The 26,315-nt window shown below is 62.5% G+C and overlaps 3 protein-coding genes across 5 annotated transcripts in view; 2 read left to right on the forward strand and 1 right to left on the reverse strand.

Moving 5' to 3' along the window:
• The window catches only part of NBEAL2 (neurobeachin like 2), a 29,902-nt gene extending 19,297 nt beyond the window's left edge, over positions 1–10,605 (forward strand). For both annotated transcript variants that reach the window (XM_079794371.1, XM_079794372.1), the window contains 28 exons: positions 118–633; positions 1,345–1,523; positions 1,678–1,837; positions 2,031–2,168; positions 2,351–2,719; positions 2,814–2,963; positions 3,080–3,237; positions 3,521–3,645; positions 3,729–3,864; positions 4,286–4,446; positions 4,546–4,862; positions 4,982–5,077; positions 5,429–5,553; positions 5,639–5,779; positions 5,898–6,028; positions 6,525–6,634; positions 6,735–6,852; positions 6,969–7,066; positions 7,137–7,253; positions 7,816–7,896; positions 7,982–8,079; positions 8,199–8,371; positions 8,483–8,577; positions 8,799–8,915; positions 9,020–9,178; positions 9,254–9,402; positions 9,723–9,858; positions 9,939–10,605. In XM_079794371.1, coding sequence (XP_079650497.1) covers positions 118–633; positions 1,345–1,523; positions 1,678–1,837; positions 2,031–2,168; positions 2,351–2,719; positions 2,814–2,963; positions 3,080–3,237; positions 3,521–3,645; positions 3,729–3,864; positions 4,286–4,446; positions 4,546–4,862; positions 4,982–5,077; positions 5,429–5,553; positions 5,639–5,779; positions 5,898–6,028; positions 6,525–6,634; positions 6,735–6,852; positions 6,969–7,066; positions 7,137–7,253; positions 7,816–7,896; positions 7,982–8,079; positions 8,199–8,371; positions 8,483–8,577; positions 8,799–8,915; positions 9,020–9,178; positions 9,254–9,402; positions 9,723–9,858; positions 9,939–10,043 — 4,458 coding nt within the window. In that variant the 3' untranslated portion in view covers positions 10,044–10,605. The remainder of the gene's footprint in view (positions 1–117; positions 634–1,344; positions 1,524–1,677; positions 1,838–2,030; positions 2,169–2,350; positions 2,720–2,813; positions 2,964–3,079; positions 3,238–3,520; positions 3,646–3,728; positions 3,865–4,285; positions 4,447–4,545; positions 4,863–4,981; positions 5,078–5,428; positions 5,554–5,638; positions 5,780–5,897; positions 6,029–6,524; positions 6,635–6,734; positions 6,853–6,968; positions 7,067–7,136; positions 7,254–7,815; positions 7,897–7,981; positions 8,080–8,198; positions 8,372–8,482; positions 8,578–8,798; positions 8,916–9,019; positions 9,179–9,253; positions 9,403–9,722; positions 9,859–9,938) is intronic.
• A 175-nt stretch (positions 10,606–10,780) lies between these two features.
• Positions 10,781–16,233, forward strand: LOC307113098 (death domain-containing membrane protein NRADD-like). Its single transcript, XM_079794385.1, has 5 exons — positions 10,781–10,813; positions 11,958–12,035; positions 12,995–13,184; positions 13,293–13,435; positions 13,515–16,233. Exons 2-5 carry the CDS (start codon positions 11,993–11,995, stop codon positions 13,838–13,840), a joined length of 702 nt encoding a protein of 233 aa, XP_079650511.1. The 5' UTR covers positions 10,781–10,813; positions 11,958–11,992; the 3' UTR covers positions 13,841–16,233.
• Positions 16,234–16,458: 225 nt separating this feature from the next.
• Positions 16,459–26,315, reverse strand: part of SETD2 (SET domain containing 2, histone lysine methyltransferase) — a 76,473-nt gene continuing 66,616 nt past the window's right edge. Inside the window, exons 18-22 of one of the 2 annotated variants that reach the window (XM_079794373.1) lie at positions 25,916–26,055; positions 22,344–22,455; positions 19,249–19,329; positions 17,767–17,868; positions 16,459–17,201 (exon numbers count right to left, since the gene is read on the reverse strand). In XM_079794373.1, coding sequence (XP_079650499.1) covers positions 17,040–17,201; positions 17,767–17,868; positions 19,249–19,329; positions 22,344–22,455; positions 25,916–26,055 — 597 coding nt within the window. In that variant the 3' untranslated portion in view covers positions 16,459–17,039. The remainder of the gene's footprint in view (positions 17,202–17,766; positions 17,869–19,248; positions 19,330–22,343; positions 22,456–25,915; positions 26,056–26,315) is intronic. The other variant, XM_079794374.1, reaches the window with a different exon arrangement.

A 26,315-nucleotide genomic window follows, 5' to 3' on the forward strand; every position in this document is an offset into this window, starting at 1 on the left:
AGGGCTCACTTTGTCTGGGGCAGTGAGGGGTCCTGGAGTCTCCCCAGAAAGGCTCCGGGCCGGGCCGGGGGCAGATCTCTCCGGCGAGCCCCTCACTCTCGGTGCCCTGGCCCGCAGCTCTTCCACCTCTTCTACGGGCAGCCCGACGTCGTGCGGCTGCTGGCCCGGCAGGCTGGCTGGCAGGACGTCCTGACCCGGCTGTACGTGCTGGAGGCCGCCACGGCCGGCAGCCCCCTGCCCTTCCCCTCGGAGCTGCCCGCCTCCCCAGAGCCAGCCTCGCCCAAGCCACCCACCGAGTCCCCTGACTCTTCGGACGTCTTCCTGCCCTCGGAGGCCCCCTGCCCCGACCCCGATGCCTTTTACCAGGCGCTCTCCCCATTCTCCCCACCCTTGGACCTGGGCCTGGAACGGTCCAGCGTGGACTCGGGCAACATCGCAGGTGGCGGCAACGGCAGCAGCGGGACCCTTACTCCGGCCAGCCAGCCGGGCACGCCCTCCCCGCTGGACGGGCCCCGGCCCTTCCCCGCTGCCCAGGGCCGCCACAGCTCCAGTCTCTCCAACGTGCTGGGCGACGGCAGCCTCCCGGAGCCCACCACCGGTGGGGATGACACCTCCAACACCAGCAACCCCCAGGTGAGGCGGGCCCCTTCTGCCACTGTCCGGCACTCGGGGGGACACCTCTCGGCACGCGGCAGGCAGGTAGCCCTGCCTAACATCGGGGCTGCAGCTGCCGAGGGGTCCCAGCATAGGGCAGGGCTTTACAGCGTCCGTGGACAGCCCCTCGGGTCCTGCCTGGTGCTTCTGGGCCTCGAGTGCGGCCTCTGCTTAGTCTATGGCACCTTTCCAAAGCGTTCCAGCGCAGCTCTTTTTTTTTATTTTTAATGTATCTTTACTGGTTTCAGAGAGGGAGAGACAGAAATATCAATGATGAGAGAGAAGCATGGATCGACTGCCTCCTGCACGCCCCCCACTGGGGATCGAGCCCACTACCCGGGCACGTGCCCTGACTAGGAATTGAACTGTGCCCTGACCAGGTTCATAGGTCGACGCTCAGCCACTGAGCTGGGCTCCAGGGCGGGTCTTGAGGCCTGTGAGGACTGAGATCTAATTTTGTGAACCGCCTAGGCGTGTCTTAGGGGTCACTGAAACCCCGGGATCCTCCCAGGAATCCAGGCAGCGGCTGAGGCCTCGGCACCATTCTTCTCAGCCTCAGAGCCAGGCCATCTATTGGCTGAATGCTCTGTCCCTACGAGTGCTGGGCAAGGGGTGCTGACTGGCATAGCATGAGGTCACTCTGACCCCCTGACCCCGGCCCACACCTCGCACCACCCATCTGGCCCACAGCAACCCCCCGAGGAGGAACTGTGCAACCTGCTCACCAACATGCTGTTCCTGGTGACGTGGCGGGGCGTGGAGGACAGCGACGAGGCCGCCTGGCGGGAACGTGGCCAGGTCTTCTCGGTGCTCACCCAGCTGGGGGCCTCGGCCACACTGGTGCGCCCCCCAGACTGCATCAAGCGCAGGTGAGGGGTGTCCTGGGGGGACGGGGCCTTCCGGAGGCCTGCGGGGAGGGGAGGGGAGGGCAGGCAGGGAGGGGAGGGCAGGCAGGGAGGGGAGGGCAGGCAGGCAGGGAGGGCAGGCAGCAGGCTGACACCGGAGCCCCTCGCCCGTCCCCAGCCTCCTGGAGATGATGCTGGAGTCAGCCCTGAGCGACATCAAGGAGGCCTCGGCCGCGGGCCTGGCCAGCCTCACCCGGCAGGTGCTCTGGCTGCTGCGCCTGCTGCAGGACTTCCTGTGCTCCGAGGGCCATGGCAACCAGGAGCTGTGGAGTGAGAAGGTGCGGGGCCGTGTGAGCTCACGCACTCTGAGTCTGCAGGCGTCCGGGGGGAGGGTGGACATGTGTGCAGTCCCGGTGGGTCCACACGGGTGTCTGAGCATGGACTTGTCTGTGTGAGCCCCCCCTGGCCCCCTGCCCCACCCTTACCTTGCTCCGTCCCCATGGGTGATGGCTGCTGGGTGCTGTGTGGCAGCTCTTTGAAGGTGTGTGCAACCTGCTCGACCGCCTGGGAGCCTGGTCCCACCTGGCCAACGGCACGGCGGATCTCCGAGAGATGGCACAGATTGGCCTGCACCTCGTGCTGGGCTACATCCTGTTGGAGGACCCACAGGTGAGGGCTCGGTGGGTGTGGGGAGGGGCGCGGCCATGGGGGGCTCTGGGGGGCTGGGGGAGCTCTGGGGGACTTGGGGAGCTCTGGGGGGCTGGGGGAGCTCTGGGGGACTTGGGGAGCTCTGGGGGGCTGGGGGAGCTCTGGGGGACTTGGGGAGCACCCACACTTGCCTGTGCCCTCAGCTGCACGCCCAGGCCTACGTGAGGCTGCACTCGCTGCTGCAGACCGCGGTGCCCATGCGCCGGGAGGAAGCCTGCTACGTGCTCTCCAAGCTGGAGGCGGCGCTGGCTCGGGCGCTGAACGCCTCCCGCTGCGAGGCGGCCCCGGAGGACCGGGAGCCCCCGGAGCCCCCGACCACGGCGGCCGCCTCTGGGGAGCGCTGCTCGTGGCTGGTGCCGCTGGTGCGGACGCTGCTGGACCGCGCCTACGGGCCTCTGGGGCTGCAGTGGGGGCTGCCTTCCCTGCCGCCCACCAACGGCAGCCCCACCTTCTTTGAGGACTTCCAGGCCTTCTGTGCCACCCCCGAATGGCGCCACTTCATCGACAAGCAGGTGCCCGGAGGCGAGGGCGCGGGAGGAGAAGTGGGGGGCCGGGAGCCCACGTCGAGCGCTGGCCTCCTTCCCCTCAATCCCCCTCGATCCCCAGGTGCAGCCCACCATGTCCCAGTTCGAGATGGACACCTACGCCAAGAGCCACGACCTCATGTCCGGCTTCTGGAACTCGTGCTACGACACGCTCATGAGCAGCGGGCAGCGGCGCCAGCGGGAGCGCGCACACAGCAGCCAGGCTTTCCAGGTGCGCGGTGGCGGGCCTGGAGCTGCACCACATCCGTGACCCAACCCGGAGCCTCCTGACCCGCGGGGACGGGGCGCGGCCCTGGGACTCACCGTCGCTCCCCCGCCCTCCCCCAGGAGCTGGTGCTGGAGCCCGTGCAGCGGCGGGCGCGCCAGGAGGGGCTGCGCTACGGAGCGGCGCAGAAGCAGCAGGCGGCGCAGCTCTCCACGGCGCTGCTGCACTGGGGCGCGCTGTGGCGGCGCCTCTCCAGCCCCTGCGGGGCCTGGGCCCTCAGGTGGGCGGGGCTGGGTCCTCGGTGGGCGGGGCGGGGCCCTCAGGTGGGCGTGGCCCTCGGTGGGCGGGGCGGGCCCTCAGGTGGGCGGGGCTCGGGGCAGGATCCTCGGGTGGGCGGGGCCCTCAGGTGGGCGGGGCGGGGTCCTCGGCGGGCGGTGCTCGGGGCGGAACCCTCGGGGGCTGGGAAGGGCGGGCATTGGGAGGGCGGAGGGACCTGGAGAGCCTGGCTGCCTGCCTTTCGGGGAGGCCTGGGAGGAACCACCGGTCCTGGGGTATCTCTGCAGGGACCCGCCCACGCCCCGGTGGAAGATGTCCAGGGCCGAGACGTACTCACGCATGCGTCTGAAGCTGGTGCCCAACCATCACTTCAACGCTCACCTGGAAGCCAGTGCCCTCCGCGACAACCTAGGTGAGAGGGTGAGCCAGTTGGGTCCGCCCCACCTCACACGCTGCCCGGTCCGTTTCTGGCTGAACACCGTGGGCTCATTGCAGGCGAGGCCCCCCTAACACCCACCGAGGAGGCGGCGCTGCCTCTGGCAGTAACCAAAGAGGCCAAAGTCAGCTCCGCGCCCGAGGAGCTGCCGGAAGACCAGCTGGGCGAGGACGAGCTGGCCTCCCTGGAGACTGCGTGAGTGGGGCCGGGAGAGCGGCCGGGGCCCGCATCTGCTCCGGGTACGCGCCTGCTGGGGCTTGACCCCGAGTCCGTGCCCTCTGCCGCAGGGCGAAACACCCTGCAGGGACTGCCCCGAACCCGGAGGGGCTGGCGAGAGGTGTCGCTCTTCCACGGCTAGGCACCCAGAGCTGGACTGAGACACAAGCCAGCCCGGGATGGGGCCCACGGGAGTGGGCAGGGGCGGAGTGAGGGGAAGCCGGGCACACGGTGTCCTGGCAAGACATTCAGAGACCCAGGGGCAGCACCTGGGCCAGTCTGGACCCTGAGCGGCTCCTCCCTCCCCTCTGACTTGGCGGCCCTCGGAGGAGCGTGCTCCTTGGGCTTGCTGGGAAGGGCGTCCCAGAGCCGAGAGCCTGAGGTGGGCGCTGCCCCGCAGGATGGAGGCGGCGGAACTGGACGAGCAGCATGAGAAGCTGGTGCTGTCGGCTGAATGCCAGCTGGTCACGGTGGTGGCCGTGGTGCCGGGGCTGCTGGAGGTCACCACGCAGCACATTTACTTCTACGACGGCAGCGCCGAGCGTGTGGACACCGAGGAGGGTGCGCCTGGGGAAGCTGCGAGGAGGGCGGGCGGGCAGGGGTGGCGGGTCCGCTGGGGCCAGGCCGAGCGACTCCTGCACCCGCTCTCCGCCCTGGCAGGCATCGGTCACGACTTCCGGCGGCCGCTGGCCCAGCTGCGTGAGGTCTACCTGCGGCGCTTCAACCTGCGCCGTTCCGCGCTTGAGCTCTTCTTCATCGACCAGGCCAACTACTTCCTCAACTTCCCCTGCAAGGTGGGCGGGACCGCAGCCTCCTCTCCGGGCCCGGCCCCCAGGCCTCAGCCCTGCTCCATCCCGCCCCACACCCAGATGCGCAACCAGGTGTACAAGTGGCTGCTGCGCCTGCGGCCGCCTGCCCACGGCTACCTGAGCAGCCGCTCCCCGCAGGAGATGCTGCGAGCCTCGGGCCTCACCCAGGTGGGAGCCCGGGCTGTGGGGGTGGGGGTGGGGGTCGCGGGCCTGTGGTTGGGAGGCGTGCTGGACCCCTCCACTGCCTCACCTCTTGCCTGCCCTGCACCCTCCTCCCCTCCCCCCAGAAATGGGTCCAGCGGGAAATATCCAACTTCGAGTATCTGATGCAGCTCAACACCATCGCCGGGCGGACGTACAACGACTTGTCTCAGTACCCTGTGGTGAGAGCCCGCTCCGTACCTGCACCCGCCCCTCTGTCCGCCAGCCCGTTCACCCAAGTGTAGGCACTGATGGGGGCCCCGCCCTGAGCCTGGTCCTACGTCGGTGTTGCCTAAGCCCTGGCCTCTGTTCCTGCCACCCCTTCCCACACACACACACACACACACACAGCCCCCCTCTGGTCCCCTCCTGGCCTGTTTCCCCGGAAGGCAGTCCGTCCTGCTCCCCTGTGGCCTCTCCAAGTGGGTCCCCACCTGTGGGCTCTGCCCATCTTCCTGAGGGCGAGGGCAGGGCAGAGCGGGCAGGTAGGCCATCAGGACCCTCATGCAGCTCCTGCCCGGGTGGGCGGCCAGTTCCCCTGGGTCCTACAGGACTACGTGTCCCCCACCCTGGACCTCAGCAACCCAGCCGTCTTCCGGGACCTGTCCAAGCCCATCGGTGTGGTGAACCCCAAGCATGCCCAGCTCGTGAGGGAGAAGTGAGCATGTGGGCAAGGCTGGGCTGGGGTGGGACGGGCTCCGGGAGGGCTTCTGCCGACCCCCCCCCCCCAATTGTGACTCCAGGTATGAGAGCTTCGAGGACCCAGCGGGCACCATTGACAAGTTCCACTATGGCACCCACTACTCCAACGCAGCGGGAGTGATGCACTACCTCATCCGCATGGAACCCTTCACCTCGCTGCACGTCCAGCTGCAGAGTGGCCGGTGCGGCCCGGGGGGGGGGCGGGCACGTGGCCGCGGGGGGGGGGAGGCCAGCGATGAGGGGAAGAGGCAGGTCCTCCCCCGCCGTCACCGCCTCACTTTGGCCCGTGCCCCTCCCCAGCTTCGACTGCTCTGACCGGCAGTTCCACTCGCTGGCGGCGGCCTGGCAGGCCCGCCTGGACAGCCTGGCCGACGTGAAGGAGCTCATCCCGGAATTCTTCTACTTCCCCGACTTCCTGGAGAACCAGAACGGTAGGCACTGGTGTGGGGATGCAGACGCGGGCTGGGCGGCTGGGGCACAGGAGCAGGTGTGGTGGGGAAGGAGATGGGGGTGGGGGGCAGGTGTGGTGGGGAAGGAGGTGGGGGTAGGGGGCAGGTGTGGTGGGGAAGGAGATGGGGGTGGGGGGCAGGTGTGGTGGGGAAGGAGATGGGGGTGGGGGGCAGGTGTGGTGGGGAAGGAGGTGGGGGTGGGGGGCAGGTGTGGTGGGGAAGGAGATGGGGGTGGGGGGCAGGTGTGGTGGGGAAGGAGGTGGGGGTGGGGGCAGGTGTGGTGGGGAAGGAGATGGGGGTGGGGGCAGGTGTGGAGGGGAAGGAGATGGGGGTGGGGGGGCAGGTGTGGTGGGGAAGGAGATGGGGGTGAGGGGCAGGCGTGGAGGGGAAGGAGGTGGGGGAGGGGGAGGCAGGCGTGGAGGGGAAGGAGACGCGGGCCGGGGAGGGGTGAAGACAGCTGACCAGTCCTCTGTCCCAGGCTTTGACCTGGGCTGCCTCCAGCTGACCAACGAGAAGGTAGGCGACGTGGTGCTGCCCCCGTGGGCCAGCTCCCCTGAGGACTTCATCCAGAAGCACCGCCAGGCCCTGGTGAGGACAGAGTCATACAGCCGGGCAGCCGGGGTTGAAGGCCAGGGTTCGGGGTTAGCTGTCTGTCCCTGGACTGACCGCCCCTCCCGTCCATCCCCAGGAGTCGGAATACGTGTCCACCCACTTGCATGAATGGATTGACCTCATCTTTGGCTACAAGCAGCGGGGCCCAGCCGCGGAGGAGGCCCTCAACATCTTCTATTACTGCACCTATGAGGGTGGGCAGCGCCCTGGGCTCCCATGGAGGCTGGGCTCCCGTGGAGGCTGGGCGCGGAGGAGGCAGCGTAGAGGCAGAGAGCACAGAGGAGTCCTGACTGCTTGGTCTGCCCGCCAGGGGCTGTGGACCTGGACCAGGTGACAGACGAGCGGGAACGGAAGGCTCTGGAGGGCATTATCAGCAACTTCGGGCAGACTCCCTGTCAGCTGCTCAAGGTAAGGCCCGCGTGGAGGCCCGCGGGCAGGGATGTCCAGGCCACGGAGCCAACTGGCCGCTCGCCCGCAGGAGCCGCATCCAGCCCGGCTCTCCGCGGAGGAAGCAGCCCAGCGCCTCGCACGCCTGGACACGAGCTCGCCCAGCATCTTCCAGCACCTGGACCAGCTCAGGGCCTTCTTCGCGGAGGTGAGAGGAGGCGGGGCCTCGGCTTCCTGCTCTCGGAAGTGAGGTTAACCTGCTGTTGTCCTTACCAGCCACTTGGGGCAGATGGCAGACCTACATCAGGGCCACTGATTCTAAGGCACCTTGGGAAACCAGAGGGCCGTGGGCGTGCAGCTGGGCAGGAAAAGGCCCGGACACAGCACCTCTGGGGGCCTCAGGGAGACCGGAAGGGAGGGCATCTGCATGGACACTCCCTCCCTTCCTGTCTGCGTCCCAGAACGCCCTGGGCCTGGGGGGACATTTCTTAGGCTGCCCTCTCCTGCCCGCAGGCTGGGGGGACAGGGAGTGACGGGGTGGGCGGGCCAAGCTTGAGGCCCTGTCCGTCCCAGCTTCTCACTTACGTTCTGAGGTGCCCCCTGAAGACCCACTGGTCTCCCACGTGCTTCCCGGTGGGACCTGGGCCTCTGTGACCCCCAGCCTTGGGCCTCTGGGGGCGGAGGGTAAAGGAGGCAGCGGTGCCCAGGGAGCAGGTGGTGTAGGGGCGCTGGCTGGCCTCGGACACAGCCCGCCTGCCCTCGACCCACAGCTCATCAGCGACGGCGTGCCCCTGGTGCTGGCCGTGGTTCCCCACCGGCAGCTCCACTCCTCCATGACCCCAGACCTGCTGGTAAGTGCGCTGGGCAGGAAGCCACCGGCCCCGCCCCCCCCCCCCGACTGCACCCCAAACCTGCCTCTGCCCCCCTTGCTCGCAGGTGACCGTGAGTGCCAACGGGCTGCTGGGCACCCACAGCTGGTCGCCCTATGACCGCAACATAAGCAACTACTTCAGGTTCATCAAAGACTCCACCAAGTGAGAGGGCTATGGCGGGGGGTCCCCGAAGCGGAACGCTGGCCAGCCGCTGGGTCTGGCCGAGGACCCCGAGGGCCTCGGGACCCCGGCCTCACCTGTCCTTCCCTTCCTTGGGTCAGGGGGCAGCGGCTGCTGAGTGGCCCCTGGGTACCGGGCAGCGGCGTGAGCGGGCAAGCCCTGGCAGTAGCCCCTGACGGAAAGCTGCTGTTCAGTGGTGGCCACTGGGACGGCAGCCTCTGCGTGACCGCGCTCCCGCGGGGCAAGCTGCTGAGCCAGATCAACCGCCACCTTGGTATGAGCGCCGTGAAGCTGGGGCGGGGCGGGGCGGGGCGGGCAGTGTGCTAGAGGCTGGCCAGAGAGGCGTGACGCTCTGTTCTACTGGGCCCTCCCCCGCCCCGCGCAGACATAGTGACCTGCCTCGCACTGGACACCTGCGGCATCTACCTCATCTCGGGCTCCCGGGACACCACCTGCATGGTGTGGCAGCTCCTGTACCAGGTGAGCCGGGCGGGCAGCTTGGGGGGCCCCCATAGTCAGACCTGCCGCCCGCCTACCCCTCAGCAGGCTTCTAGTCCTGCTCCTCTCGTCCCCTTCCCTCCACGACCCTCGAGCTCTCTGGCTTTACCCAGTCCCCTCACGCTCCTGAGCCTTAGCCTCCTCGTTCAGGGGCCTGGATAATGGGGTGCCCCCAGGCCTGAGACAGCCCTGGGTTCCTACAGGGTGGTCTCTCGGTGGGACTGGCATCAAAGCCTATACAGGTCCTATACGGGCACGAAGCTGCCGTGAGCTGTGTGGCCATCAGCACGGAACTTGACATGGCTGCGTCGGGATCGGAGGTCTGTGTATGCCTGTGCCTGGGGGGGGGGGGGGCTGAGTTTGCTGGGCGCTGCCTCTGGAACCCAGAGCCCCCTGCCTAGCACCCTAAGCTGCCTTCCTACAGGATGGAGCTGTGATCATCCACACTGTGCGCCGTGGCCAGTTTGTAGCGGCACTACGGCCCCCGGGGGCCATGTTGCCCGGACCTGTGTCCCACCTGGCGCTGGGGTCCGAGGGCCAGATCGTGGTACAGAGCTCGGCGCGGGAACGTCTGGGGGCTCAGGTATGGGAAAGGGGCCCCCAGTCAAGACGGGGTGGTTGGGATTCTGTGCTTGCTGACACCTCCTGCTTCTCCCAGGCCACCTACTCCTTGCACCTGTACTCCGTGAACGGGAGGCTGCGGGCTTCCCTGCCCCTGGCGGAGCAGCCCACCGCCCTGGCGGTGACGGAAGACTTCGTTCTGCTGGGCACGGCCCAGTGTGCCCTGCACATCCTCCACCTGAACAAGTGAGCCTCACTGTCTATGGGTTCATGGTCCCTCGGGGGTGGCCATTGGCAGAGGCACCAGGAGGTGCCCCTGTGGACCCACACCCTCTTTGCACGCTCATGGGCACGTCCTGCAAGTCTTGTCCCTGACTCCCCGCCCCCCCACTAGGGAGACCTCGCCTTTGGCCTCTCTTAGCCACACATCCGTGGGAGATCTCTTCCTGAATCAGGGTTTCGATTGAGCATGAGGGCAAACAGGGCATTTAGGAGAATGAAGAGTGCTGGGTGCCAAGCTGCCTTGCCGTTTCGAGTCCGGGTATCCCCTCCTTCCCTCCCTCCAGACTGCTTCCGGCTGCGCCTCCCCTGCCCATGAAGGTGCCCATCCGCAGCATGGCTGTGACCAAGGAGCGCAGCCACGTACTCGTGGGTCTGGAGGATGGCAAGCTTATCGTGGTGGGCGCGGGGCAGCCCTCTAAGGTGAGGACAAGGGCGGGGCAGGGGGCTCGAATGGGGCGGGGAGTGATGGGCTTGGCTGACCCCACCCGCCCTCCCCCCAGGTGCGCAGCAGCCAGTTCACGCGGAAACTCTGGCGGTCCTCCTCGCGGCGCATCTCGCAGGTGTCCTCTGGGGAGACGGAGTACAAACCGGAGGAGGCGCGCTGACCGCCTGTCCCGCCCCAGCGCGGGCCCCGCCCACCCGGAGGCCCCGCCCCAGCGCGGGCCCCGCCCACCCGGAGGCCCCGCCCAGGAGTCAGCGGAGCTGTCAGCTGGCACTCGGGGTGGGCGGTACCTCACCCCCACCCAGCTCAGGGATTGGCGGGCGGAGTCACTCCCGGAAGTCCCGCCCCTCGCCGGCAGAGGGGCATCCGGAATCCCGGCCCCGGCCCCAGGGACCGCACAGCACTTTCTGCAGAGTCTGGGGCGGGGAACCCAGCCTCCCGAGCCCCGTTCCGGCAGCACAGGGACCGGCCGTGGCCTTAACCCCAAGGCGGCCCCGCTCCCGTTCTCGGCAATAAACGTGGCCTAGTTTTGTAGCTGCTCCGCCTCCCGAGTTTGCGCGCGCGCGGCTCAGCCCGCCCGGGTCACCATTAGGACGCGGGACCCCTGGTCGTGAGCCCCCCAGGGCAGCTCGTCCCTCCCCGTGGCCTCAGTTTCCCCAGCCGCCCCGACCTGCCCCTCGGGCCCTGCCCTGCCGGCCGTTCTCCCGGCTCGTGCTCGCACTCAGTCCTCCACGTGGCCGCCCTGCAGGCACCCGTGCGCTCCCGCCTTCCCGGCCCAGCGAAGGGTGGGCGCGTCTGCGCGATCCTCTTTGGGGCGTTGCGAGGCCCTCCGCCCCGCCCCAGCCCTGCCCTCCCCGCCCCCTCCGTGCCCTTCCTCGCGCCGCCTCTGCCTCCCCGGGATTCCACAGGGTCTCCTCGGCCGGCCCCGCCAGGGTGAGCGGATCTGGGGCCCGCGGGGGGTTGGCCGCCACAGGTCAGGAGCGGGGCCCGAGAGCTGCCTCTGCGCCCGCCCCGAGACCCGCGGGCCTGCGGTGGTGCCGCGCCCGTGTTGGAATGCGTGCGGGAAGCCGGGCGTGTGTGGGCGTGCGGGGTGTGGCACTGTGTGGGCGTGTTTTGTGGGCCCCGGGCCGGGTGCGTGGTGTGGGGCGGTGGAGGCTTCAGCGCCGCAGCTCGAGGTGGGTCAGGCAGACATAGACCTAGTCACAGGCTCACCCACCAACCGGGGTCAGCCAGCACCCCAGAAAGGCCCTCATTCGGTAAGTGACACACACCCCGACACGTGGCAGGGCCTGCGGCTGGCAGCCTCTGTCCCAGACCCACTTGCCAACTGTGCATTCCCCGTAAGCATGGGCGCAGGCCTCGTGCCAGGAAGCGAGCGTGGCCTGGGGGTTGGGGGGCTTCCCCAGGCTCTTCATCCCTTTTCCAGACAAGATCCTTGCTTAGCGCCGACTGGGCCTCTGTGCCCCAGGCCTCCGGAGGTGGGTCCCAGCAGGATCAGCCCAGTAGGTCCAGATGGGTCCTGGATTGAGTGGTCCTGTCCTTCAGGTTTCTGGCCTCTGGCCCATATGCCCTGTGACCTTGCTGGACCCACAGCACCCTGGTGTCCATCCTCAGCAGGAGGGGAGGGCTGGGCACACTGGAGGCAGGAGTGGGAACAGTCACTCCGGGAGGGCCTAGGGTGCTGGGTTTCTGGCCTCCCACCAGCCAGTAATGGGGCTGGGACGGGGTGGGCATCTCCCTGGTCCTTCCATGCCATCCCTGGACTCCGAGTTGCCCACCTGCCCACCTCCCTCCTGAGCTGCATCCTGCCTCCTCTCGGCCAGCTGGGGCCAGTTCTCTCACCTGCACTCCACTTGACACGAGAAAAAACTGGTCCAGATTGATGAGTGGGAGTGTGGGGGTCAGCCAGCCCTGGAGGGAATCAGGATGGAGTGAGCCAGGAGAGGGACCCCCGACATCAGGCCTGTGGTATCGCTTTACCCCCGTGTCCCTACACATAGCTCCTGGGGCCTTAGAGAGGCCCCCCAGCTCCATGCCTGGGCACTGCCCCTAACACTCCAACCCCTTCTCCACGAAGAGACGCAGCCCCTGGGAGCACCCGCTGGCAGAGCGATGCCGCACAACGCCAGCCACCAGGACGGCACGGTCCATGGGGGTAAGCACCTCCTGACCCACTCTGGGCGCTGGGCAGGATGGAAGGTAGCCCAGGTAGGCAGGTCACACACAAGTTCCGTCATGGGCTCTGGAGTGCTTGTCCGCGGGGCCCTGCCTGCACGGGCTGTGGGAGCAGCCGGCCTCCAGGCAGAAGGAAGGAAGCAGCAGCATTTGCTTGCCTTCCAGTTCAGCTTCATTTTGCAAAAAGTGTGCAAGGTCTCCTGTGCACGGAGGCCCCCATGGAGACCGCCGTGAGTCAAGGTGCTCTCACTGTCCAGACTCCTCGTTTGGGAAGACAGGATATGAAGTTCAGTCCACAGTAGACAGAAGAGGTGCAACCAGATGCAGAAAAGGGGAAAACCAGGAGCCATCACGGAAGCTTCTCACACAGGAGATCCCTTCCGGACTGAGGCGGGGAAGGCGGAACAGCAAGTGCAGCCGCCTGGAAGGTTCCGGCCGGGAGAAGGAAGGGCAGCTTTGGGAAGGGTGGTGAGCAGAGTGGTGAGCGAAGGGGAGGCTATGGGAGACGAGCATGGGAATCGGCCAGTCCGCTCTGGATGCTGTGCTGTGAGCTTTTATAATTCAGTTTTACCTGACCATGCTAGTCTAGGTTCTTAAACTGCATTTTTTAAAATGTATTTTTATTGATTTTGGAGAGGAAGAGAGAGAGAGAAACATCAGTGATGAGAGAGAATCATGGATCGGCTGCCTCCTGCACACCCCCTACCGAGATCGAGCCCACAACCCAGGCATGTGCCCTGACTGGGAATCCAACCATGACCTCCTGATTCATAGGTTGCCGCTCAACCACTGAGCCACGCTGGCCAGGCATGTATGAGCTTTTGACTACAGAGTAGGGACTATTGTTTCAAATCTTTTGGAGCAAAGTCTAGGTGAGGCTGCCCAGGGACCCTGGCCTGGATTCCTTGCCCCTGACCCTGTCCTTCCTTTCTTCCACAGATAAAACCTGGAAGGAGCAGGACAGGGACAAGGAGGGAGTGTGGGTAGGCCAAGGGGGCGGCCCGGCCTGCAATACCTCCTCCCCATCCCCCCCTGAGCCGCCAGGGGCCGCAGGCAGCAGCATCCCTGTCTACTGTGCCCTCCTGGCCACCGTGGTCCTCGGTCTGCTTGCCTACGTGGCCTTCAAGTGGTAGGTGGCCTGGGTACTGCCCTGTGGGACCCTCCGGTCTGGACTCCCAGCCAGCTCCCCGTCCCAGTGAAGGTCGGAGCAGGTTGGCAGGGCTCCTGCTCCCCACAGCTGGCGCTCCCATCAACAGAGACGGCAGCTGGCCAAAGCGCGGGCTGCAGAGCTGGGCGCCCTCGACAGGGACCCGAGGCAGGGGGAGAGCAGTGTCTTCCTGGACTCTCCTAGTGGCCTGGCGCCCTGTGCCCCCAGCCAAGGTGAGTCCCTTTCCCTGGGGAGCAGGGACCTCGCTCTGCCCGCCGCCCAGCCCATCTGACCCTCGTGTCTCCCACCCAGGGCCACAGCCGGAGCTCGGCCGCCGGCTTTACCTCCATCTCCCTCGGCGGCAGCAAGAGGAAGTGGAGCGGCTCCTGGGAGTGTCAGGCGACCCCGACAAGGGCTGGCAGGGCCTGGCAGGCCGCCTGGGCTACCAGACCGAGGCTGTGGAGACCATGGCCATGGCCCGGGGCCAGGGGCCTGCCTGTGCCCTGCTGAGGGACTGGGCTGTCCAGGGAGGCAGCGGCGCTACCCTCAGCGTGCTGGAGGACGCCCTGGCCGCCATAGGCCGTGAAGACGTGGTCCGGGTGCTGGGCCTCCCGCCTGAGGGCTGCTCTGTGGTGTGAGCCAGGCCCCCATAGCCTGGCCTCTCGGGGTGCAGCCCTGTGCTCCCCACCACGCCCTCTCCCATGCTTTCCCTGCCATGGGCTTCCTGGCATGGGTGGGCCCAGCCTGCTCCGTTCTGGAGGGACTCAGAAGGTGCAGCCCCCACTCCGCTCCCCTGGCCCCACGTTCCTCTGAGACAGAGACCAGGATATGGGAGAGCGGGCAGGAAGGAGTGGGCCTGCCCTCCTGCTCCCTACCCGCTCCCCTTCCTTGGCCTTAACTGTTGTCCTACTTTTGTATCCATAGTAAAGGCAGCTCTGGGTGACTGTGCGGGCTCGGTCTGGCTCCGTGGGCCTGTGAGGCAGTGGGTGGCTAGGAGGCTGAGGCCCTGAGAAAGGACGGGGTCCTGAGTTATGGGAGGAACCTGGGCTGCAGGCCGTGTGTTCCGTGCAGGACGCGGGAGCTGTGGGGCTCAGCGCGGAGTTCACCTCCGGCACCTGCCGTGGTCGTGCCAGGGCCGTTACTCTCTCAGCTTCAGCCTCCGTCGCTGGAGGAGACCAGATGGCATGTTCCCCTCCCCGGAGACTGGCAGGCTGAGACCGTGCTCCTGACGCGTGCCGTGACCGGCATGGCGGGGAGGCTGGGCCCCACGGGCCTCTGGGCACCTACCTCTCGAGGAAAAGGGAGACAGGGCCACCCTCCCGCCTCAGCGGAGCGAGGCCCAGCATGCTTCCCTCGCTGCGTCTGTGATGCTGCACAAGCCGAGGGCTGGCAGGTCACCCCCCACCTGAGGGGCAGGTGAGGACAGGACAGCGCAGCCTAACCACCTGCAGCTCACGCAGCGCTCCCCGAAGGGAGCGGCGGGCAGCGTGGCGACCGCCTTGGCGAGGGCTGTGGCAGCAGACATGCCTGCCGAGGAAGGACTACGGCTACCGTCCTGGCGCCTCCCCCAGACTTCCTCAGGAGACGTGGGGCCCAGTCATGGTCCAGGGGCCCAGGGTGGGCCCCGTCCCCTGCCGAGATGGGACAGACTGAGGACCGAGCTCACCAGCTGCTGCTGCTGTTCCTGAGAAACAGCTCACCGGGCGAAGGCACCGGCTGGCCGGCCTGGCTCGGGGGCGGAGTGGCGACCTATGAACCAGGAGGTCACGGTTCAATTTGGTCAGGGCACAGGCCCAGGTTGCAGGCTCGATCCCCAGTGTAGGACGTGCAGGAGGCAGCCCATCAATGATTCCCTCATTGATGTTACTCTCTCTCCCCCTCTCCCTTCCTCTCTGAAATCAACACAAATATGTTTTAAAAAGGAGTGGGGTAGGGGGGTGGACTGAGCCACCTTCATCCTGAGATGACCCTGGGGCAGCAATAACCCAGGAGAGCAAGCAGGAAAGACCCAGCATTCCCGCAGCGAGTCAGACCAGTCCTGGGGACATCACCCACTTGGGCAGGGAGTGGCCACAGCTGACCACGGATTGGCTCGGCGAGAGTGGGAATCCTGCCTGGAGGGCCAGAACGGCTCTCAGTGAGCTGGCCGCCTTCACCACCACTGGGGACTGGAGCCTGAAGGTGTCCAGGGGCCGGGGAAGGGAAAAGACAGCATTCCTTCCTCTTCAGCCGTGTCCCGTGCCCTGCCCGGCTCCTCGGGAAACCTGAGCCCTGGAGCCTGGGGTTCAAACCACGAGTCTGAGCTGGGTGTCAGCAACGGTGCAGCTGGCCGCACCCTGCAGGCCATCCCACCCCGAAGAGACACTCCCTAATGCACTGGAGCAGGCATGTCCAATGCCCAATGATCATGACCGACAGGTTTTTCTTCCCGTGTTAACACTTCCTTTAATAGGAGGACAGGTGAGTAACTGCCCCTCTCACCTTAGTCTCTTCATTCGAACAGAGCTGATTCCTGCACCTCAGGGCTGCGAGGTCGTGAGCGCAGCCTGGGCTCTAGGAGCCCAGGTGCACCCACAGGCAGTGAGCGCTGCGCCCGCCCCCCCAGAGTTGGTGGCCCCAGCCCTTCCCCAGGGCACTGCTGTGGGGAAGAGGCAGAGGGACCCGACTCCGCAGAGATGGGCTGGGCGGCCCGAAGCCTCTGGCTCTCACTGCCCCGACGGGGGGGTCTCCAGATGCCCGTCATCACACCTGTGCACTGTGCCCCACAATCGGGGTCCCCACCTATCCTAGGTCTAGTGTCCAGGCCCAGTGCCAGGTGGCATGCTGGGAGGTCAGGGCAGCTGAGCACCCAGGGGCCTGGGGGACTTGTCTCTGGAGGGAAGTCCGTCTCCGCCTCTCCCTGGCCAGGAAGGGCGAAGGGGAAGAGGGCGGGCCTTCCTTTTGACAGGTACTCACCCAGGAAGCCCCAGCCAGGGAGGCCGCAGCCTCGCTGTGAGTGACTCCGCCCCCAGCACAGCCACAGGGCCCAGCGTCTGTCGCCTCACAAGCACTGCCTCAGCCCGTGGGACTGAGGACAGGCCTGCAGCAAACTCCAACCTCAGGCGAACTCTGGACTCCACTCCTCTCCTTTCTCTCCCGCAGCGTCAGACACACACATGCTTGTCTAGCTCTGAGGGAACACACATGCCACGTTCTTTAATTAATTTTATTTTTTACATAAAAAGTTCAGTAAAAATTGGATAAAGTAAAGTGATTTTAAGCAGTAAATCAATCTTATCAACATAGCACAAGGCTGGCCGAAACCACAGGCAGCCGGCTTTGGAATATTTACATGATAACAAATTAAACCTTGCAGGAGAACTTCAACCGTCCTTACAAAGTCTTCCTGTGATCCTAGCATGTAAAGGCTAAAAGCAAAACAACAAACAAACAAAAACCAGGAAAAAACAAACAGATTATTTTCAATATATTCACATATACATTAAAATATAATACAGGTCGTCGGGTGGAGGTTGTGGTGGGGATGCGCATGGTCCGTGCGCCGACAGCACCGCCAAGGAGGAGACCCGGGTGTGAGAGGGGTCAGGCCTGGCCAGGGTCCGAGGGAAGCGTCTCCCTGGGCCCTGGCCTCTGATGGCCTCTAACCTCCCCCAACAGCTCACGACCAGGGACCGCCTGCTGGAGACTGAGCTCGTCTGGGGCTCCCGGGGGCTCTGAGGTGGGTCCCGGGGAGGGGGCATCAGTAGCAGAGCTGGGACGGCGGCGGGCAGGGAGGGCCGCAGGTTCCTTCTCCCCGAGTCTGTCCGACCTGCTCCCGTCCTCCCGCCCGGCCCACAGTCATTCTAGCTCCGTGTCCTCTTTGGGTTTGTAAACAGCCCCGAACTTCTGCATGTACTTCTTGATGTACTCCTTGGTCTTGTGCTTCACGTTCTCGTTGCACTCCAGGTCCTCCGGGTTCTTGCAGTACTTCAGCTCCTTGTTCATGACGCCGTGAGTCAGCTGTCAGGACACGGGAGAGAACAGGGCCGCCCGTCAGAGTGGACACGACTTGAGCGGGAAGGCTAGCCTGCGGCCTCAGGGCCCTTCTAACCAAAACTGGGAGGTGAACAAGGAGAAAGTGTGTGTGTGTGTGTGGGCGGGGGGGGGGGGGGGGGCGGGGGGCGGGCTGGTGCTGGGGCCACAGGAGGGGCAGCTCAGCTCTGGAAGTTTCTTCGAGTCACTGCACTCAGGTGGGGCTCTTCCTTCTCAAACCTTCCCTCCATCGCTGGGTCCCCAGCCTGGGAATCAGGCCAGGAAAGCCCACTTCCTATGGGGCGAGGCCTTTTAGAAGGTCTAGAGCAGGGGTCCTCACACTCTTTAAACAGGGGGCCAGTTCACTGTCCCTCAGACCATTGGAGGGCCGGACTATAGTTTAAAAAAAACTATGAACAAATTCCTATGCACACTGCACATATCTTATTTTGAAGTAAAAAAACAAAACGGCAAAAACACCCGCGTGTGGCCCGCGGGCCGTAGTTTGAGGACGCCTGGACTAGAGTTTGCCAGCCCACCGCTGGGAGCGTACCTTTCGAGCGAGGTGCTTGAAGTCCTCCGTGGTGGTAATTCTTCCCACTTTGCAGTCCGGCTTCCGGTAAGGGTTCAGGCACTGGACGATGAACTGGGACATCTGCAGGCAGCGAGAGAGCACACTGCTCACTCCTCCCGAAAGGCAGCAAGTCGGAGAGGAACCCTTCCCAACTCAGCGTGGCTGGTTCGGACAGAAGGCGAGCATGCCAGGGGGTTCAGACAGAGGACCCCGGTCAGCCCTGAGGGGGGGCTCCCTGTGGACTGAGCAAGCCTGGACGGGGCCGGCAGCCGGGACTGGAGAACGCAGGCCCCGGGCTCAGCGAGCACAGGGCACTTCCTTAGCGTAGAGGTGGCAGCCGAGCCCTCTGGCTCCGGAGGCAGTGCAGAGCGCGCCCAGTGCTGCCCGGGGGCTCAGCGGCCCAGGGGACGCAGGCACCTCCTCACTGAAGGCACTCAGACTCGGGGCCACATTTCTCTGCATTCACGCTGCAGCTGCGTGAAGCGGGGGCAGCGCAGCACGACAGCTGGTGGGGCAAGTCCTGGGCAGGACCCTCTTCGATACAACGTCCAGTGTCCTGAGCTCTCGGTGCCTGTCTTGCCCAGTGGCTCTCAGGAGACCCAGACACAGAACCTCTGAAGCACTCACGGCGCGAAGACCCAGGGACAAAGGGAGTGGAGGCAGCGAGAGCCACTCCACCAGGGCGCACCTGCCAGGGCCCACCGTCCCCGAAACCCATGAGCCTTCCGACCGGAGAACAGCGCCCCATTGCACGGAGGCTGCTGCTGGCTGAGCTCAGACACCAAGAACTTCACCGGGACCGTGAGAAACTGAAGGGGCCCCCATCCATGTCCTCAGACACATCAGGGACCGCACTGTCCCGCTGAGCGCCCTGCACTGCTCCCCGGGAGCCACACAGGCCTGTGTGGAGCCGCATCTCCCAATACCTCCCGCCGGGCACAGCCCGGCCACGCACCGCTCCCTGGAGAAACACTGCCTGCTTTCTCTCGTGCGTCCACAGCCTGAGGGGCACGCTCCCCCCATCCACCTGCCCCTCCCGACACCGACCCCCCAGCGCCCTCTGCACTCAGCCGCCAGCACACCAGGGTCCCTTCAGGAAACGAGGACGTTAGAACCCAGATCCCTGGGCAGACCAGCTGGTGTCCTGGGGGCTGGGAACCCCAGGAGCAGAGTGGAGCTGCTTTCTCCGGCCCCTAAGGATCAGGCAGCCCGTGAGGTGCCAGAGAGAACCGACTGCCAGGCTTGAGTCCAAGTCTGTGTAGCACTTGCCTCTCGGAGCCCTAGGGGCTCCTCCTCCTGCCCGCGAGGCCTCACAGTTCCTTCCGTGCCCGCCTCAAGGGCTGCGTGACGGGATCAGACAGTGGGCATGGAAGTGCGCATCACGCAAGTGCAGGGGCCCGCAGGCACCATCACAGCTGATGGCAGAGGCGAGGGGGCGAGCTGGGCGTGCTCAGGACCTACCTCCTTTCGGAACACTTCCTTGCTTTTCTTAGCCAGCTCACTGGAGGTGTCTGCCTCTGCTGTCTTGGGCTTCTTTGAGGCCTAGAAATGGAGAAAGCACAATGCTGGGGCGAGGGGTCAGACCGTGCTGCCCTGCTCCAGAACTCCTCCCTCCCTCTGGCCTCGCGGCGCTAAGGCACGAGGCCTGGAGGCACGTGGCTCCGCCCTCTCTACCCTCACTCGGCGCGGCAGCCCTGAAGGAGCGGAGCCTCTGGCTGTTTCCGAGCCGAGTTCTCTGCTGTGACTGGACCACTCAGCTGCTGCCTGAGCTTCACGGCCCCACGCTCAGCGCCCTGCACCGTCCAGGCCGAAGCTCCCAGAGCGCCACCTCTCCGCTGACACGCCAGGACTCCAGGACAGAGGAAAACACGCTCTGGAACCGGTCACCACATCTGGAGGTTCCCCCACACACATCCTCTTCCCAGTCCTCCCACTCCCCTCCCCCATACGCCCCCCTTTTCCTCCCGAGGCAGCGCGGGCCAGGCTGCAGGAGAGGCTCCTGGGAGGCTGCCATTTCCAGTTCAAAATGCCAAGACCAGAGGCCACTAGGACTCCGGGGGAAGAAGACAAGGCTGTGCGAGTCCGTGAGCAGAAGAGCAGATGGTGAGACACGGGGTGCCTGGGTCCCCAGCTGGTAAGAGGGCGACACCCCCGGGAATAGACCCTTCCAGCAGCCCCAGAGGGAAGCGGCCACGTCCCCCCAGCCAGCACTGCTCAGTGGTGAGCGCCAGAGGGAAGCGGCCACGTCCCCCCAGCCAGCACTGCTCAGTGGTGAACGCCAGAGGGAAGCGGCCACGTCCCCCCAGCCAGCACTGCTCAGTGGTGAGCGCCAGAGGGAAGAGGTCACGTCCCCCCAGCCAGCACTGCTCAGTGGTGAGCGCCAGAGGGGAGCGGCCACGTCCCCCCAGCCAGCACTGCTCAGTGGTGAGCGCCAGAGGGGAGAGGCCACGTCCCCCCAGCCAGCACTGCTCGGTGGTGAGCGCCAGAGGGAAGAGGCCACGTCCCCCCAGCCAGCACTGCTCGGTGGTGAGCGCCAGAGGGGAGCGGCCACGTCCCCCCAGCCAGCACTGCTCAGTGGTGAGCGCCAGCAGCACTGGTGTTCGGGGCGCCTCCATGCAAGGCCGCCCCCCACACTCCGCCCACCACCAGCCCCCTTTTCCGTGGAAGGTCACGCGTGCCCCGTTGAGCAGTCACTCTGACGGGGCGGAAGCTGCAGCTGGTATGACAGGCACGCTCTGTGTCGGCTGCCGCTCACAGCAGAACCTTTTCCTTCTCCCAACCCACCCAGCTGCGCCCCCTCCACGCCCACCAGCAGGACGAAGGTGCCCTGGGCTGCTCCCCAGAAAGGGGGCACTCCCTGGCTCTGGGCTACCATCAGCGTTCTCGGATTCGTTATAAAGATCTACACGTTTCCATTTGTGTACTTTCTCTCTGTGGCTGTGGGAGCGGATGGGGAGGGGAGGAGGGAGAGAAAGAACACACAGATCAACCCGTTTTCAGGAAATAAAACAGCTCGACAAGCAATCTACCTTCAAACGTTTTGCTCTGGGCTTCTGTGTTTCCCTTTCCAGTACCAGAGAGTGTGGTGTGCTTCACAGTAAGACCTCAGGCAGCAAGGGATCAAAACTGCCTGAACAAGCCAGGGAAACGTCCACATCCTCCGACGTTCTCGCGTGGGTCAGAAATGAGCCGCGCGCGCAGGGAGCACAGAGCGCCCTTGAGGGAGAACAGCCCCCCAGGCTCCGGGTCCACGCCAGAGCCGGGCTCTCACGGAGTCCTGTGCCAACAGGAACGCTGCTCCCTCCCAACGGGCTACGCGTCCAGAAAGCTCAAAGCACTCAGCGCGGGTCCAACAGCTTTCTGACAATCTCTGGCGTGGGGAGGGCGGCGGGGCTTAAGAACAGTTACGAGCGCCGTCCGCTGAGCACTGTCTGGGAGACTCTGGGGCCCGTCGAGTGCTGTGCTACTGGGACTGAGAAAGGAACCGTTCGATGCAAGGCGCCGAGACCGCACCATGGACACCGTCCGGCAGAACCAAGTGCTCCTGGGGGCTGGCACGCACACCCTCCGGGTCTGTGGTCTGCAGACGGCACGGAAACTGGCCCACGCTCACTCGAGCCCGACACCACGCCCCCAGGAGCCAGTCAGCACCAAGGACAGCCCGATGGACACCAACATGAACACCTTGGGAATATCCCCCAATCCCCAAAAAAGCTCCATTTAAGGGTTATCATTTCTACATTCATAAGCTGGAAACAAAAAAAGTTCAACTGATTTTTGAGACGGGGGAGGGGGGGGAGAGACAGGGATCAGCTGCCTCCTGCGCACCCCCATGGGGATCGAGCCTGCAGCCCCGGGCACGTGCCCCTGGGAACTGAACCAGTGACGGTTCAGTGCCGGGGACAATGCCCGACCAGGGCAGCACTTCAGAGACTTAAAACTAAGTGTTCGTGACCTTCCCAAAGGCCAGTCAGAAACCCTTCAGCACCAGAAACGACATCAGAGGGGACCAGGCCCCAGAACATCACAGGCACCTCACGGGTAGGGAGCATCTAGGGTGCTGCAAGGGGTCTCGTGTAGATTCTAGAAGCCCGCGGGTGGGGGAGGGGAAGGCGGGCAGTGCTCTTACTTTAAAGAAGCGATGTGGGAGGGAAAAGGGGGGACTCTCCTGTGCATTTTATGTCCTAGTGGTTTCCCCGGCCTTTAATCCCTCAACTACCACCACCAATACCATCTCCAAATGCTGCCAAACGTCCCGAGGAGCACCCCGATCCTCGCTGAGAATCCTGCCCTGAAGGGCTACGTATCCCGAGAGAGAACGGAAGGAGAGCTGCTCAACAGCAATGAAGGGCTCGTCTCTGCCGTTCTACGGACCACGTTTCTGTGTTGTCGGCATGTCCAAGCCGCCCCTCCCCCGCCCCCAGCATCAATGACACGTGTAATTCTCCAGAACAAATCAGGAGAACAGAACCCCGAGAACACGTGGCTACCGGCCCTACAGAACGACAAGGCACAGACTCCCCAGCGACCAGGACACAGGCGTAAGCCACACGCACCTTCATGGGGTTCTCATCGTATGTCGGGGTTCCCAGGTCCATCTCGGCTTCATGCTCAAGGCTGGCCTCGTCTCCTGGGCTTTCCCACGTGGGCGGGTCCCACTGAGTCTGCCTAGAAGGTAAGAAGAGGCCTGCTGTCACGGCCAGAACAGAATCCTGGCCCGGCATCTCTGCTCACACAGCCATGCATGGACACAGCATGGACAGAGAACAGGACAGCCCAGAAGGCAGAGACGTCCGTCTGACACCCTCCCAGCAACAGCGATTCTACCCCCACACAGGCTGCTGGGCCGTTTCCCGGTGGCCACAGTGTGGCAACGCTCGCTGGGTGTCCAAGAGAGCAGCGCAACCCAACACCGTCCGGCCCTCGCCGGCGGTGTCCTGAAGCCGAGACTCAGAAGCGACGGCGCAGGCCCCACGCAGAACCATCCCAACACCCTGCTCGGGACCCAGAGCACAGCGAACGCCTGCCTTGCTTTAGGAGCCTCTGGCTTGTCACTGTGCCTTTTGGCTTAATGACTGACAGCATGGAGAGGACATACAGGCTAAAGACAGTGCCCAAGTCTAAAAACACCCTCAACTGACTGCACAAAGGGCTCAACCCTTGTATGTTTGTAGTTGTTTTGAAAATGAGTAAAGGTTTTTTTTAAAGCCAGATCTGCGAGGCAACAACTGGAAGTGAGGAAATTCCTGTTCTGAAGGCAGGTCCCACAGGGAATGCTGAGGGGAATCACGAGAAGCCAGTGAGGTCTGTGGCAGGCCAGTCCTCCACGGCAGCCTCTGCTCTCACACCCCCCGACTCCGTCAGCAACACTGAAGGCACGTGACGCCATCAGTTTTCAGATGGTTGTGAAAACAGGCTTACCGCTGACTAACGCAACTTTTTTTTTTTAATGGGCTCAGCCCTAGACGGTGTGGCTCAGTGGATAGAGCATCGGCCTGTGGCCTAAAGGGTCCCGGGTTCAATTCCGGTCAAGGGCACGTACCTTGGTTGCAGGGTCCTCCCCAGCCTGGGCCCTGGTCGGGGCTCCTGCAGGAGGCAACCAATCGATGTGTTTCTCTCACATTGATGTTTCTCTCTGTCTTTCCCTCTCTTTTCCACTCTCCCTAAAAATCAATGGAAAAATATCCTCAGGTGAGAATTAACCAAAAATAAAAAATAAAAAAAAACGAGCTCAAGGTCAGCTGGTGTGACTCAGTGGCTGAGCATCAACCTAGGAACCAGGAGGTCATGGTTCAATTCCCAGTCAGGGCACATGCCCAGGTTGCAGGCTCCATCCCTGGTGTGGGGCGTGCAGGAGGCAGCTGACCAATGGTTCTCTTTCATCATTGATATTTCTCTCCCTGCCTCTCCCTTCCTCTCTGAAATCAATAGAAATATATTTTAAAAATAAATAAGAAATAAAAATAAAAATGGGCTCAAGATTTCTACTCAAAGAACCACCAGCAGCTGTGGCTTTATTATGGAAAGTGAACAGAGAGAGAAGTATGATGCTCAGATGCTAGCTAAGGGAAACTTAGGAAAAACTTGGAAAAAGTACCATGTAAATAAGAAATACAAGCTTTTTTTTTTTTTTTGAAAAGTGATAGTACATTAAAAGTTTGCTTTGATATTGAAGAACACAGTTCTGATAAAATTTGCAAACAATGGCTTTTAAAATTGCTGTTTTCAGTTAATAATATAATGAGGGCTTCTCTTATAGAGATGTTTTATAGGAAAAAAGGCCTTTCTAAGGAGAAAACATAAAGGGAAAATATTTGTATGAAAATTTCAAACTTCCTTATGTCACCAGATACTACAAACAAAAATATACTTGCAACACCTTTGATAAAAAGACAAAACGGATAGAAGACCAAAACAAACAATTCACAAAAGACACAAACTGCAAATAATCTAATGCAGACAAGACGTTCCGTCTCAGTAAAAACTGTAAATGAAAGTAAGATTTCCCCCCTAAACGACATACAAGATTAAAAGAGCTCACATGATGGAAAAGGCATCTCTTCACTTTTTTGGGAGTCTAAGTTGGTACAAATAAATTTTTTAATGGTCGATTATCTATCAATTTAAAATGTATAACTAAAAAAAAGAAAGAAAAAAAAGGAACTAAAATGTCTATTTCTTTTCACCCACAATTCCACTTCTAAGAACCTAACTGAAGAAGGTACTGTGTTTAAGGACGCCCAGGGTTGGAGTTACACATAAAACAGTGAAATCCACCAATCGGGGTGGGTTTAAGTAACGTTTGGTGAGGCCATATAAGAGAGCAGGGGATGGCACACTTTTTCTATAAGGAATCAGAGTAAATATCTGTGGCCTTGTGGTCTCTGTAATCACTATTCTACTCTGCCATCTACATATATAAAATAGAAAAATATGCTAATTAAGCGGGACGCCATAACGGGTTGACTGTACAGGAGGAGATTGCACGCGTAGCATGGGGCAGGGCGGCAGGGGCCTCCGCGTGCCTGCGCTGGGGGAGGGCCTGATCAGCAGTGGCCGCGGCTGCTTCAAGGGCCGGGAAGGGAGGCAGGGCTGGACCGGTGGCTCGAGGGTGGGTGGCACCGCGCGATTTTGAATCACGCGCTGGGCTCCTAGTTGTAGTATAAAAGCAACCACAGACAATTCCTAAATAAGTGGGTGTGGCTGTGATCCCAAAAAACTTTATTTGCAAAAGTGGTCCATAGATGCATGGTTTGCTAACCCCTGCAACAAAATACAAGCAAGCATTAACAACAATGTAGTTGCAGATTATAAAACATGCACCCAAACAATTCATATAGATTACATACTGATGAGTGCAACCAGACACACACACACATACACACACACACACTCAGAGAAAACACAAATTCACAGCTGTCTTGTCTAAGACATACATTTTTTAATTTCTAAGAAAAAGATAAATTGGTTTTTTTATATAGCAGGCATCATCATCAATCTATGGCTCAGAGACTAAATCTGGCCCACTACTTATTTTTGTAAATAAAGCTTTATTGGAACAAAGACATGCCCATTCATTTATGTATTGTCATAGCTGCTTACACAACAATGGCAGAATTGTGTAGTCATGACAGAGGCCAGCAACACCTAAAATATTTATCATCTGTGGTTTTTTTTTGTTGTGTTTTTTTTAAGTCCTCATCGAGGATAATTTTTATAATATTTTTTGAGAGAATGGAGTGAAGGGAGGAGGGAGAGGAGAGACACAGAGAAAAAAACATTGATGTGAGAGAGACATCGACTGGCTGTCTACCACATGTACCCGACCAGGGCCAAGGATCCTGCCTGCAACAGAGGGATCCCACACGCCCCTGACCGGGAATTGAACCCACAACCCTTCGTTCTGAGGGCCGATGATCTAACCACTCAGCCAATCCGGCCAGGGCTGGGCTGGTCTTTTACAAAAGACGTCTGCCCATGACCCCTGATATGTACGCCAATGAAGTCATTAGCGTTTTTTAAAAACTCCTTTGTTTTCTCCAGAAGAGTTCTGCAGATCAAAAATACACCCAAACACCTAAAGAGGGCGAAAGCCTAGGTCAGCCGTCCATCTAACAGCCGTTCCCACCTTGTGATGACGTGGTAGTAATAGATCTTCCCTTCAGGGTCGCGGGCGGTCTTCCAGTTGGGAGGTAAGACGATGGTTTTTGGTTTTGGAGGAGAGGGAGGCGGCAGGTCCAGGAGGTTGTTGGTCACCACCATTTCCGGCTGAAAGAGACACAGGCACACAGAACAGCTTTCCGGCGTCCTCTCTGCTGAGCAGTTAGAGGACTGACACTCGCTCCGATGGACGTTCCCTCTTTCAGGCACACGGGCCGGGGGGCTGCTGCTCTGTGCACACCCTCCCCTCTCCTTCATCTCTCCTGCGTAAGTCCCGCCTCTTCCATTCCTGCAGGCCTTTATCTGGCCTCTTTCCCCAAGCTTCGGTGTCGCTTAATATCGCACATCATTCAGTATTTAATACATTA

This window comes from Cnephaeus nilssonii (genome assembly GCF_951640355.1).
Source record: "Cnephaeus nilssonii genome assembly, chromosome: 17".
Lineage (NCBI taxonomy): Eukaryota > Metazoa > Chordata > Mammalia > Chiroptera > Vespertilionidae > Cnephaeus > Cnephaeus nilssonii.

Excerpts from the sequence above, each read along its gene's own strand:
- LOC307113098 (XM_079794385.1), top strand. The coding sequence starts at position 11,993 with ATGCCGCACAACGCCAGCCACCAGGACGGCACGGTCCATGGGG. Across the intron at positions 12,036-12,994 it reads GGACGGCACGGTCCATGGGG|ATAAAACCTGGAAGGAGCAG; the intron begins GTAAGCACCTCC and ends TTTCTTCCACAG. Across the intron at positions 13,436-13,514 it reads GCCCTGTGCCCCCAGCCAAG|GGCCACAGCCGGAGCTCGGC; the intron begins GTGAGTCCCTTT and ends TCTCCCACCCAG.